We start from the raw sequence: 13,339 nt of genomic DNA, 5'->3' as shown, positions 1-13,339 counted from the left end.
TAATAATGAGTAATCGTGAAAGTAGAGCATGATGTATTCCATTTCCTATTTATTGGTAAACTGCATAAATTGTATTAGGGATTACATGGTCCTTAGTAGGGTGCTTTTGTCAGAAGTTAATAAAAACTTTACGATCTCTATACTATAACTATGGTGGAAATCTTTATAATGCAACTTTGAATTCTTGTAAATTGTAAGGGCTTTTTACAAAATTTATTCGTGCTGACGTCATCTTTTGCAATTTTAGATGTAAAAAAATATGATACTGTGTAGCTGCCAGTGTTATGCTAAAATAGTGGTAGAGTCTACACGAGGCGGACATGACGATTTTCAAAATTCATGAAGTTGGTGTAATAATACTTTTTTTTACATCACTATAACTCAAAACAAGATAATAATAAAATTAAACAAATATTTAATGTTGATTATGGCAGAAATTCTGTCTATAGGTGAATAAAAATCGTTAGTAAAACAAACGCTCTGGTGTGCGCCATGATCCAGATTCCAGGCCATTGAGGTTTCGTAACAATGTTTCGATTGAAGTTTAGTATACACTTGTATGTCGTAAGTTCATTTTTAGGGGAATCATTATGTGTTGTCAGATCTCAGAAAAACAATATGAATGAACAAGACACAAATGATTCTGCCTTATGTCATAAAGGGAGGTTACGGCAGTTTCATATGAAATCCACAATTCCACAATTTACTCCTTAATACTATAAGAATCTGTATATTGATAAGATTATCTAAATTGTTATGCTTACAGTGTACATCAATTCAAGTAGTCGGTAATAAACTGATCCATCACAGTTCCGGACAAACCTAACTTTCTACTCTAATTATGTGTTTGTGTAGTACGTTCGACATAAATCCGTGCGACACACAACATCCTTAACAGAGAGGACCGCTTCAAGGTACTTGGTTGAAATAAGCAAAAATTTAAATTGAATATGTAAATACATAATTTTGGACCTATGGTTATGATTATTGTATTAGTAAATACATCTTTATATGCAATACAAAGTCTACACTTTCTTAGAAGTAACCTAAAGTTATAGATCAGATAAGTAAAATGACAGTTTCACGTCATTGATTATTTTATATTATTCCCTTCTTTCCTATTCGAAATAAAATATAAATTTGGGTGGCTACTGCCTCTTGTCATTACTGCAATAAATACTTCCTTTCATATACACCACCTCGATGGCTAAAAGTGAAACAGCCTTGGCGTTTCTTGGCGTTTTATTTTGCGAACCAGCGAGCCGTAGAGGTCTGCAGATGAAAATACGACCTCCAAGCATTTATGAAAGATCAGGCTCCTTGCATGTACTCTTTTTAATTTTATACTTTAAAGCTAACCTACTAATATTTAAGACAATATTGTAACTAACTCCTTATTTCCAAGAAGAAGATTCAACGAAACGAAGAATCTTTGTTTGCGATGAAAATATTTTAGCTTATTCGCTACACTGAAGAACTTCATAACATCCTTGACGACGCCAACATCGTCGATAAACAATGGAACAGGCTCAAGTGATTGGGACGTGTGCACCGAATGGCGGACGATAGAACCCCAAGGTCCTTACTAAGCTCACAACCTGGAGGCATGAGATGACCCGGTAGACAGAGGCTGCGGTAGTGGGATGGAGTTGTCAAGGACCTCGAAACAATAGGGGTTCAAAGTTGGACGCAGAAGCACTAAATAGATTGCGATGGCGAAATATAGTTATGGGGCCTCAGGCCCACGGCGATGATGTTTATAAGGAACACACGATACTATATGGACTTATGATTGTCTGCTTGAATAAATAAATTATTATTATTATTAAAGCGCTTGAACGGCTACAAGTGCAATAGCGGCACTAGGTTTTTTTGAATGGCCCATACAATAGTCCGCGATACACTTAGATTTGATCCGGTATGTGTGTCAGTCTATTGTTTTATTTGCGAACGCACGCCTAACTTTACATATTATACAACGACTTTTTACTCACAATTTATAATTTAATAGTATTATTATGTTTGACCTACTTTAGTCAGTAGAGATTTTATATAATTACATATTTCATTGCCTAATAATAAAAGCGTGTTAATTCAGATACTTTTACATTTAACCACGTTTCTATTTCAATCTTCTTCCAGACATCTGTGTGTCATTTTTTGGCAAAGGTCTCTTCTCCAAATCTTGCCATGTACCAACTGCTGTTTCTTTAATTTGTTCTATCCAACTTCTAAGTTGTCTTCGTCTTTTTCGTTTTCTTTACCTTGTGCACCAATTTAGTACTTTTTTTCCTCCACTTTTTGGTCCTCTTGTAATGTGCCCAACCTGTTTCCACTTTAGTTTATACTTTTTATAGTCACATCTGTTACCTTATTGTTCTTTTTAAGCTGTATTCATTATTTTATCTATAAAAATAAAGAATACCAATACTTTCTTAACTGTAATCTAATTATTTGTTGCAAATGTTATATGGGAGAAAATAAAGAAATTATTATTATTATCCGTTATTTATCATTATTGTATATAAATTGTCGACGTTAGTGAGTAATATACAATATTTTTATTCATTAAATGAGATGCTTATAATATTTATATTCTATTAAGTATGTATAGGTATATAAACTTTTTTCATTTTGGTTGGCGACAACGCATTTCCTCGACACAAATATGGCTTTAATATATCCTGTTGCTATAGAATTTGATTGAGATCGGAAAATTCACGTATTCTCTTTTGTTATAAAGCAACCTTTATAAATGGTATCCGAAACAGAACTTTGTACTACTTTATATCAATACGTCAAGAGTTGTGCTACATCCCTAATGGGTCTATCAGAAATCTATGCCTCAGCATATGTTCTAATTATCCTGTTTCGTTACAGGCAAGTTGTTGCCTGACATTGACATTTGTCAAATACCGATGTCACCTTTTCCAATCAAGAGTATATTATGAACATAGGAAAAATATATGCACGTCTAGGCCTCGAACGCAAACCTCACAGAATCGCTTAAAACAATTGTTTAAAAAAAAGTAAAGCAAAAATAATTGCGAACTTTTCTTAGTTTTCTGTGTCTCAATACATTAGTGATTAAGTATTTCACTTGTGTAAGAACGTATAAGTATTATTGGCAATGTATTACGTGTATTACCGCGGAAGTGAACACGACACAAGAGTATCGTAAATTATGTTTATTTTCAAATGACATTTAATGAGGTTTTTGAAATAGGTACCTTTAAATGAAAAATCTAAATGTTTGAGCCTGTAAGAACAAGAAGATAGATAATATTTCGTGGCAAAGATTGACGAATAAGTCTGTGGCACTGGAAATAATAATTACAAAGACTGGGCCACAGCGTCACAAGATCGCGTTACTGTATCAAATAAGCAATAAGTTACAGTATGGGTGTAACTTTAGAGTACAAGAATATAAGGTCTGCCAAAATACATAAAACAAGGAAGGCTTTGTTTAGATATATAAAGAATATGCCGCGAAAACACTAATCAAATTAAATGATCTTGAACAAAAACTGAATGAATTTGATGATTTTTTTATTATATCAGTATTATGTATATAGTCAAAACAATATTTCAACGTACACTTAGTTGTTTGTCGAGACATAACGCGCAATTGAATACACGGAAACTTTAATTAATCCGGTATAAATAAGATGTATTACACAAGATTATGTAACGCTATATTTTGAATCCAAATACCGAATAATTTCACATTTTAATGGTAGGATATAGTTTTTAAGACCTGATTAATCTATTCGGGCGTGTCGTAACCGAATCCAGACATGTCCACATTCTCTGTCATGTCTCGTGTAATCTGACACATCATGTCTCAATCACCCAAGGTCTCAACTTTAATAATATCCAATTCAATTCATCTATTTATTAACACTTGGTTTCTCACGAAAGAAGAAAATACAGGAAGAAAACTCGAACATAAGCATTTTTCAGACGCGGCATGGTGATAAATAAATATATGTACTATGTTAAAAGATAAATATTACTTAGAACTTTGAACACCATTTGCACAGAAAACAAAATACTTGGAAATAAAAAGCGTTGGAGTTCTTCTCGTACGTCGTTGATTTCAAATTTGTCGTTAAATATTCGATTAATTAATACATTTTTTAAATATCTGTACAAACTTTTCATATGAAAATAAATGATAGTTTTATCTACATTTATGTAGTAGAAGCAGTAACAGTTTAAGGTAGATAATCAAAGAGTAGAGACTTGGACAATGGCAAATTTTATCTGTGAAGCTTTCGCAAATTACATACACTCAATTCGATGCTATGTTTTGCGTTTAACGTTTAACATAAGGCGCTTCACGAATGCTTTAAACAATTTTACGATCATGATACATGTCTTGAATGTATCATAAATGGTGTCACAGAGGTACGACGAAGTTCTAGTTACTTTTTAATACTTTATAATATGGATTATATTCGTATCTAGGTCCATTAGTACCTAATTCGAATTTATACCAAACATCACAAATGATACCACGTTGTCATGACAACGCAACGAAGAACTTTAACTCACCATAGCGATTACATAATAACGTTTATTTACTTCGTCTAAACTCATAATTGTCACACTTATCTCAAATATACTGAAAAGTTGTAGTTTATCTTAAATTACGAATATTTCTTAATTATCAAAAACATGGTTAATGGTAAAATTAAGGTACATAAGACGACATACTAGCATGACTAGCACATGCCATAATTCTACAATGAAATAAATTTTATGTTTTACAATGTATGTGTAGGTTATAATGATTAGAGATTTTTGGAGTAGAATTTAAGGTTATTTCGATAAAATTGATAGCTTTACGACAAAGTATTTTTATACAATTAGAGTCTTTAATAACACGCAAATATTTACAGTAATCATAACCTATATAAAAAATAAGTATGGATAAATAGAGAACTAAAATAAAAATAAAAGTTGGGTCCCTGTGGCATACCTTTAATGTTGCCATCATGTCCTCGCTGTATTGCGATAGATAGTCGTTAAACGAGGGAAACACCAGCGGTACTATATATCCATATATCTTTATTAATTTAATTTTTATAATATTAATTATTATATACCTAAATATATAAACACTAATTAACCTACTAAACAACATATGTTGAAACAATTGTACAAACTTGTCTAGTATTCATAGGTCATTCATATCATTGATCACATTAAATATTGGGAAACATACATTAATTTTAAATACTAAATTGAATCAGTAATTCTACATTAGGCTAAAAGCAGTGTTGGCCTCAGGTTCAATCTCAAAAATGAACTTTCTATGTGCGCATCCAACACTTGCTACATTTCTCAAATCAAAATACGGCGACGTGGCAGAGGGCTGATCACCTAGTTGTCTATGAAGTAAAAATGATGAAAGGAACGCAATGACGGAACGAAATGATGGAATCTGAGGCCATAAATGATTCTAGCGCCACTTTAGTAATTCTATAACTCTACTAATAATATTTAATGTATTTTTTAGTTAAAGTTTGTTTATTTTTTTGTTCCTGTTTAGTTTTGTCTCAACATCTATGTGTATTTTTTGCATTTCTTGTGTCTTCTTATCTAAATTAATTCTCATTTTTTTTCTCTTCTCACTTTGTTTATGCGATAAGGTCGCCAATTGTCCTTCTATTAATAAATTATGTTCACTTTTTTATATTATGTGCAACAAAGTGATAACAAATAAATAAATAAAATTTTACATTAAATTTATTTTAAATTAAATTACGTAATCGTATTTATTCATATATTTGCATGTTTTCCTTTAAAATTTGTAAAATTAACATATGTAAAGTAATGTTAAGTGAGTATATAAAGCTTCGCAATTAAACACTACTGTTATTTAACATTTCTTAATTGCCTCACAATTATTTAGAGCAAGAATATTCGCCAATTTTCGTACTAAAAAAATATCAAAATTAAATTGATCGCAAGTTTATTTTTTTAGGGTTGCTTGGTATAAATATTGAAATGGTATTTTTTCTTTCTTTTTTTTAGTAAAGAGGTTCAGGATTTTAATCAAATTATACATTATTGACACCGACCTTCAAAAGTATGGGTAACGTTTAATATGAATAAATAGGTATGAACCTCTAAATTATCTAAACGCTTTAAATTAAAAACCAAACCAATTAAAACTCTTGATCCTTTGTTTATCTAATCTCTCTTAATTTAAAAAAATCTCATAGTCAGTCAACAAGATCTTAGAAGAGATAAAATTCCTTAGCAAAAATGTTTATAGATAGATACTATTATGATAGCTGTACTTACGTACGTATATTTAAATGTATAAATAAAAAAACGAGAGAAAGTAGCTTAGGATCGGAATCCTTTTAGGGTAATATTGACTTGACTTGACCACCATGACTCCCGTATTTTGAAATGAAATTTGCGCTCATAATTTTGGATACATTTGGACCTATTGTAAATGTAGTATTATCAAATAACTCTTAATCAACGACTGTAAAATCAACTAAATACGTAAAAAAGTGGTCAAAAGATAGAAACAAGAAATGCGATAATTTCTGTACGGAACTAACTTAAATATCTACCACTCCAACTAGGCGTAAATTTAAGTAACACCTATCTTATAATTTGTTATTATGTAATCTTTGCGTATGCTTTTAATGAAAGTGAAAAAAAGATTAATTTGGTTCCCCATAGTTTCTAAATGCAGTAACGGGAACATGGGTTACTTTTAACATATTTTTTTTTTCATGAAATAGCTAAGACAACGGATTAGATTTAAAAATTAAAATTTGATCAATTAATATGTCACCTATGCTATAGGCCTAAGCAGTTTAATAAGAAACGAGATTCTTATGTGATCCATTTAATCTGTGGTAGCTTCAATGTTTAGATGTTCTATGCTATGTTTGCCTTACTATGGGTGATATTCAAATCCAAACTCAGTGCTATGTCTTGTTTCTATCATTCTATTCTATTCTATTCTCTTTATCAGTAATTTACATAATTCTTTATTTAAAATTTTGATTATAATAGTCTAATCTAATGTTATACGTATATTATTTGTATATATATATATATATATATATATATATATATATGTTCATATATGTATGTATTCATACAAATAATAATAATTATTATATTTTCGAAAAAACTATTAAATTTAATGAACTAAAATAAAAAATACCTACGACGTTTTACTTAAACAGATAACAGCAAAATAAGTTATAAACATATGGATAGTATACTCAAAACTATTTTTATTATGGATTTACTTTACGGTTACTTAAATCTTATTATCTTATATATATAATAGGTATCGTTCTGGATCATTCAAAAGATTACACATTTTCCGCCAAAATTGTATGGTAATAAAAATATATCTTATAAAACCTACTATTACTATATATAGCTGCCTTATAAGCTAGGCTTGTTTAATATTTAGTAAACAGAAAAATATACCAAAACGTATTACGTTATAAACAATATAAACATTTGTAAATCGAACAAAAGATCGCTCTAATTTACAAATAGTTTAACAATTAATACATAAATCGAGCCTAAGCGTTCACCCTTCTATGCCGAAGTGGGAGGGACAGTATAAAGTGTGGCCATTTGAAGTTACAAGCACCAACCGGTCTTCGTCGACGAAGACGACAACATGAAATTTACGGTGAGTCCAGTGTAGTGTGTGAAGTGATTTTGAATTTCGAACGGGAATGGATTGTCTATGATCCTTGAGGATCAAAGGTTTTATTGTGTCGACAATAGGGAAATTTTGGGCAATAATAGTAATATGTGGTAAAAATAATTTATGATTAATCTCTTTAAAACCTAATATTTTAAAATGTTATAAAAATAATAATTAATTTATCTAAAAAAATAAAAAAAAAATATTTTCCGGCTAGTACTTTAAAAACACTTGTTTATTTGAATAATTCTTAAAATATCTTTCGTAATATTCGCTGAATAACTTACGTAATTTGAAAAGTCAATTACGAAAACAAAATATAGCTTTTTCTGTTTACTACGCTTGTCAACCTTCTCTAATAAATCTAAATAGCAACATAATAAATAGAGAAGTTCAAAACATAAATTCCCGTTAAATTATGCCATTTTCCCACGGTCTATTAAGCTGTTACAAAGCGATTTACTTAATAATAGGTCAGAAATAGCTTATTTCCTTATGCTGCATGTTGTATGTAATTTTCTTTTCACTTTCGCCCTTACCACGGAGTAGCGTTATATAAATATCTAACAATGGTTTAGAAAATAGTTAAAATTTGATTTAAATGTGATGAAATTTGATATGAATATGTGTTATGGAGTTTTCGTAATTGTTACAATTTAACAGTAAAATATTTTTCAGCCCGAGTTCTTAAATAATAAAAATAGTTACATGTAAAATTTTAAGAAAATCGATTTAACTAATTAAAGCAAACTTTTGTTTTGTTACTTAAAACCAACACCTTAATCGATCGCGGTAATTTATTAAAGCTCCTAGCTTCATGTTATAACCACGAAATCAAGCCCCTCAAAGATGTGTGTGGTTACACCTCGATTATTTTTTATACAAATATATATTTTTAATCCGTTTTACATGTTTTTCCATTAAAACAGTATTCTAGGTTTCCATTAGCAGTGTATAGAGCTTGCTAGCCGCTAGGTACATTGATAATAATCACAATTCATTTACGAAAATGTTTCTCAGGACTATAAATTAGCTACAAGTAACTTACAAATATTAAAAAGACGACGTAATAGTGGGATGTAAATGTTATGATGTGTGACGGCTGGATTAGTGATTTGTGGTTAATGACTCTAACGTAATAATAATTAAATAACTATGTAATATTTATTAGTAGTATGAAATAACATAGATAATTATGAATAACCTTTAAATTGTGGTAAAATGTATAACTTGTGGTGGTGTGGGGTGTTATATATTAGAAAAAGATATTTTATTATGAAAAAGCATCTGAAGATAACCAATTGCAATCCTATATTTAATATAAAACAGTCTCAATGCGACATAATCTTGCTTTTCACGTTTTCCCGCGCAAAACTTAGGTTACTGGCCTTTAATGTTTTTTTCTTGGCACACGCGTGATCACATCTAATTCACTTTCTTTTATCTTGACGTAACTAAACTTTTGATTACAGTATGTATTCTGTATGTCGGAAGTACTCGCTATAGTTTAATTATTGTTAGAGTGTTATATAAGATTTTAAAGTTATATTTGTTTTTATTTACTTAACATTCTTTTTTTATGACGGCGCTTCGGAACCATTATAATGAGATAAGTTTAAAGAATTTATAGTATATAAACCTTTTCATTTACTTTATCAAAGATGTACACCTATTACCTATAATAGAAATCGTAGAAAGTCCATTGCGTTAAAACAAAGCCTAATTCTATTGTGAGAAGAATTTGATTGATGTTATTAATGATAATTGTGTACTAATATTTTTTGTGTTAAGTTTAGCACAATCACATTGTCTTTTATAGATATCTTGATATAGATTAATATCATTTGTTCGTAAATGTTACTCTTAGAATTTATTTCAATGAAGAAGCTGGCCCTCAGTTTATATCTTTTTAATATAATTAAAATCAGTATTGTAATTCTAAGCCAATTACAAGATTATTAATATGGAAATTATTATGAAGAATCGATGATGTCAAAATAACTGATTTATACATTGAACACTCTATCATATAATCATTATTTCATAACTACGATTCTTAATTTTTAACTTTCACCTTTAGTGCAGAATTAATAAGTTTTGATTCAAGGAAAATTATATGATTTGAAACAAATTACGTTATAATTTCATAGTAATAGTACCTTTCTATTATTATGATTATATTTTTATTTTAATAAGAATATTAGTGCCAAATAAATGCAGTTATACTGTATATATTAGACAATCTATTATGACCTTAATAAGAAAATTATGCAACTTCGACGCGGTAGCCGTGTTGATCTTATCTATCTAATTACAACTTATTGTATTGTTACACTTCCGATTTCAATATCACATATAAATTAAACATGGCCTATACTGTTACATTTCTATTAACTTTTGTTACAAAATAATTTATTATCTATGGATGCAGTAGTTTTTAGTTTTATATATTTTATCTGTTAATTTGGAATAAGTTGACAGTATTTTTGCTCTTCAACAACGACCGTACCATCTTGGTAAAGTAGCAACCGTTCCTATTTCCAATATAGTTTTCGTTACTTTTATAGTCGGTTGAAGTTTACATTAAAATAATACTTTCCTTACATAAACATATTGTGCTTACACTTAAAGCGAAACAGCGGATTTCAATGAAATAGAAAGCAACATTGATTTATAACAAGATATAATCCGGTAACGATCCTAGACTTGTCGTATAGAATTTACTATTAGTTCAATGTTTACGTCTTCATGTTTCGATAAAAGTAAAAGTTGATTCGCAATACAAGTTTGCATTACTTTGTTTTTTAAGTTTGTAATATATGTTGTACCATTGCTTTCGGAACTGAGGCACTTATTTATAATGGCTGCGCCTTATTATCTTGAATTTGAATTAAAGAAATTTTTTAAATGATGTTGAGGTTTTTTTATATATAAGTTTTAGCGTGCTTTCATCCTATTGTATTAAGGAATTTGTCATGGTTCACAGGTTGTATTCGTTGCATCCCTGGCCGTGGTGGCCCTTGCCAGTGAGGAGAAGGGCACCAAATCGGTAGCCACCGATGAGAAAAAACAGGACAAGCGTGGAATCTATGACACTGGTTCTGGATATGGCGGTGGTTATCAAATTGGTGATGGAGGACATGGAGGTTATGGTGGCTACGGCGCCGAAAGTCACGGCGTTGGCGGCGGAAACTTCGAAGGTCACTATGATGGAGGCCATGCCGAGTTTGGAGGCGGCTCCGACTCTTGGAAACCCATTCACAGCGATCACCATCAAGTAAAGCACGTAGAAGTCATCAAAAAGGTCCCCGTACCCTACACTGTAGAAAAACACGTCCCATACACAGTTGAAAAGAGAGTCCCTTATGAGGTCAAAGTACCCTACCCCCAGCCCTACACCGTTGAGAAGAAAGTTCCAGTCACTGTCAAGGAGTACGTCAAGTACCCAGTCTACGTACCAGAGCCTTACACAGTAGAGAAGAAAGTGCCTTACGAAGTTAAAGTACATGTCGACAAGCCTTATGAAGTCAAGATACAAGTACCCCAACCCTATGAGGTTATCAAGAAAGTCCCCTACGAAGTTAAAGTTCCCGTACCCCAACCCTACACTGTTGAAAAGAAAGTCCCAGTTCCCGTCAAATATGAAGTGAAGGTACCCCAACCCTATGAAGTAGTTAAGAAAGTGCCCTATGAAGTCAAGGTCCCCGTGGACAAACCCTACCACGTATACGTTCCCAAACCATACCCAGTACCAGTTGAGAAACCATACCCAGTAACTGTCCACAAACCAGTACCATACGAAGTTAAGGTCCCAGTTGACAGGCCTTACAAGGTTGAAGTTGAGAAACCCTACCCAGTACCAATCAAGGTGCCAGTACCAAAACCTTATGACGTGTACAAGAAATTCCCTTACACCGTTGAGAAGCAAGTTCCTTACGAAGTAAGAGTGCCCATCGACAAACCATACCCAGTTTACAAAGAAGTACCTGTCCCATTGGTGAAGGAAGTCCCTTACCCAGTAAAACAACACGTTCCCGTGCATTTAAAGGTTCAAGAAGAGCATCAGCACCACGGCTGGCATTGATTGAAATACAAATAGGTCTCACTCCAGTACCTTATAGGCTAAGTCGCATTGTGATCATTTAGTATTCGTAGTATTTAAAGTCAAATAATTTTTATTCTGCAAACATTTATGTTTTGCAAGATGAAAATTTATTTGACGAGTTTGATAAAAATGTATTCAACTTGTGTGTGTAAAGAATGATCTGTTATTAATTGTTTATGCTTTGTTTTATGTATTTGTAATCTACAAATACCATGTTGAGGCTGATAATAAAATTTAAAAAATATGTTACTCGAATTTCATTTCTCCATACTAATTTCTAAAACGTTATCTGTTCTTATTTTTACATACCTTTCTAAGTTATTTTTATATTGCAAGACGACAACTGTACAAACGTATCAGCTATACCGACTATTAATTTAAATGAGGTGTAGATATTACACGACTAAAGGCTATTAGGATCATACTTAAATAATGTTCCATATATATGTAATATAAAGAATTCTGCAATATTTTTCCCACAGAATCATTAAAAATAGATTACATAGAAATGAATTTGAAATGCTTGCGATTGTTATCGAATAGCCTATTTGTATCACTATAATACGATATATTATTCTAAACTAAAACACATTTGAAAGTCAGGAATGTATTGCATAAACCAACAACCATTTTGTAATACATCTCATGCGAAGTTGTTTCGCACAGAATATGATAGGATAATTTAAACTAAGATTTAGCATGCAATTTGCGACGTAGCATTTATTCGTAACATTCGTACATTCGTAAATTGTTCAATTTCTTTACACATGTCACTGCGTAACTAATCTCTTCGTTAACGATTGCCTGCGACGGAATCTAGATGTCTTTTGACCTATTCCTTCCCAGTGAGTAGTTCATTCCAGGAAAATGCAGGTAAAAGTCAATCACTACGTCTACGTCTACATCTTACGTCGCTAGTGGAGACGGATCGGACAAGGAATACATGAAGAGATACTAGTAGGTCAAAGGGAGCCCAAACTCCTCCCCAAATTATATTAGACTGGACTGGGATAAGGAAACGTGGATGTGGTGAAATTAATTCTTTAGGCAAGTGTGTGGTTCACCATAAACAGCGATGGTTGGGCATTGTGGAGGCCCTCTGTCCCATCTAGTAAATATAGGCCCATTAATCACCGACTTTTTTGTTGTTGTAAAAAGGTGGAAATCGCGCAGAAGGCTCATCTGATGATGGATAATACCGCCGCCAATGGACACTCTCAATGCCAGAGGGCCTGCGAGTGCATTGCAGGACTTTTATGAATTGGTATCTTGAAGGACCCTAAGTCGAATTGATTCGGAACTACTTCAGTAAGCAGCTGGTTCCACATACTGGTAGAGCGTGGCAAAAACTGCCTTAAAAAACGCTCAGTTGTCGAATGACGGACGTCGAGGTGATGCGGCTGGAATTTTGTTTTATGCCTCAACGTCCCATGATGAAACTGAGCTGCAGTTATTAGTGGTTGGAATAAAAATAATCTTTTATCAGAAATTGATATTATATTTTTTATATGTACGAAGTATTGGTCTTA

General features: G+C 31.8%; 1 protein-coding gene across 1 annotated transcript; it reads left to right on the top strand.

Annotated features, from left to right (window-relative positions):
• The first annotated feature begins 7,661 nt into the window (after positions 1-7,661).
• On the top strand, positions 7,662-11,942 carry LOC123710802 (valine-rich protein). Its single transcript, XM_045663019.1, has 2 exons — positions 7,662-7,687; positions 10,692-11,942. Exons 1-2 carry the CDS (start codon positions 7,676-7,678, stop codon positions 11,787-11,789), a joined length of 1,110 nt encoding a protein of 369 aa, XP_045518975.1. The 5' UTR covers positions 7,662-7,675; the 3' UTR covers positions 11,790-11,942.
• Positions 11,943-13,339: the final 1,397 nt, after the last annotated feature.

This window comes from Pieris brassicae, chromosome 6 (assembly GCF_905147105.1).
Source record: "Pieris brassicae chromosome 6, ilPieBrab1.1, whole genome shotgun sequence".
Taxonomy (NCBI): Eukaryota; Metazoa; Arthropoda; class Insecta; order Lepidoptera; family Pieridae; genus Pieris; species Pieris brassicae.
The sequence above is the reverse complement of the archived record's forward strand: the minus strand, read 5'-3'. Positions and strand labels throughout refer to the sequence as shown.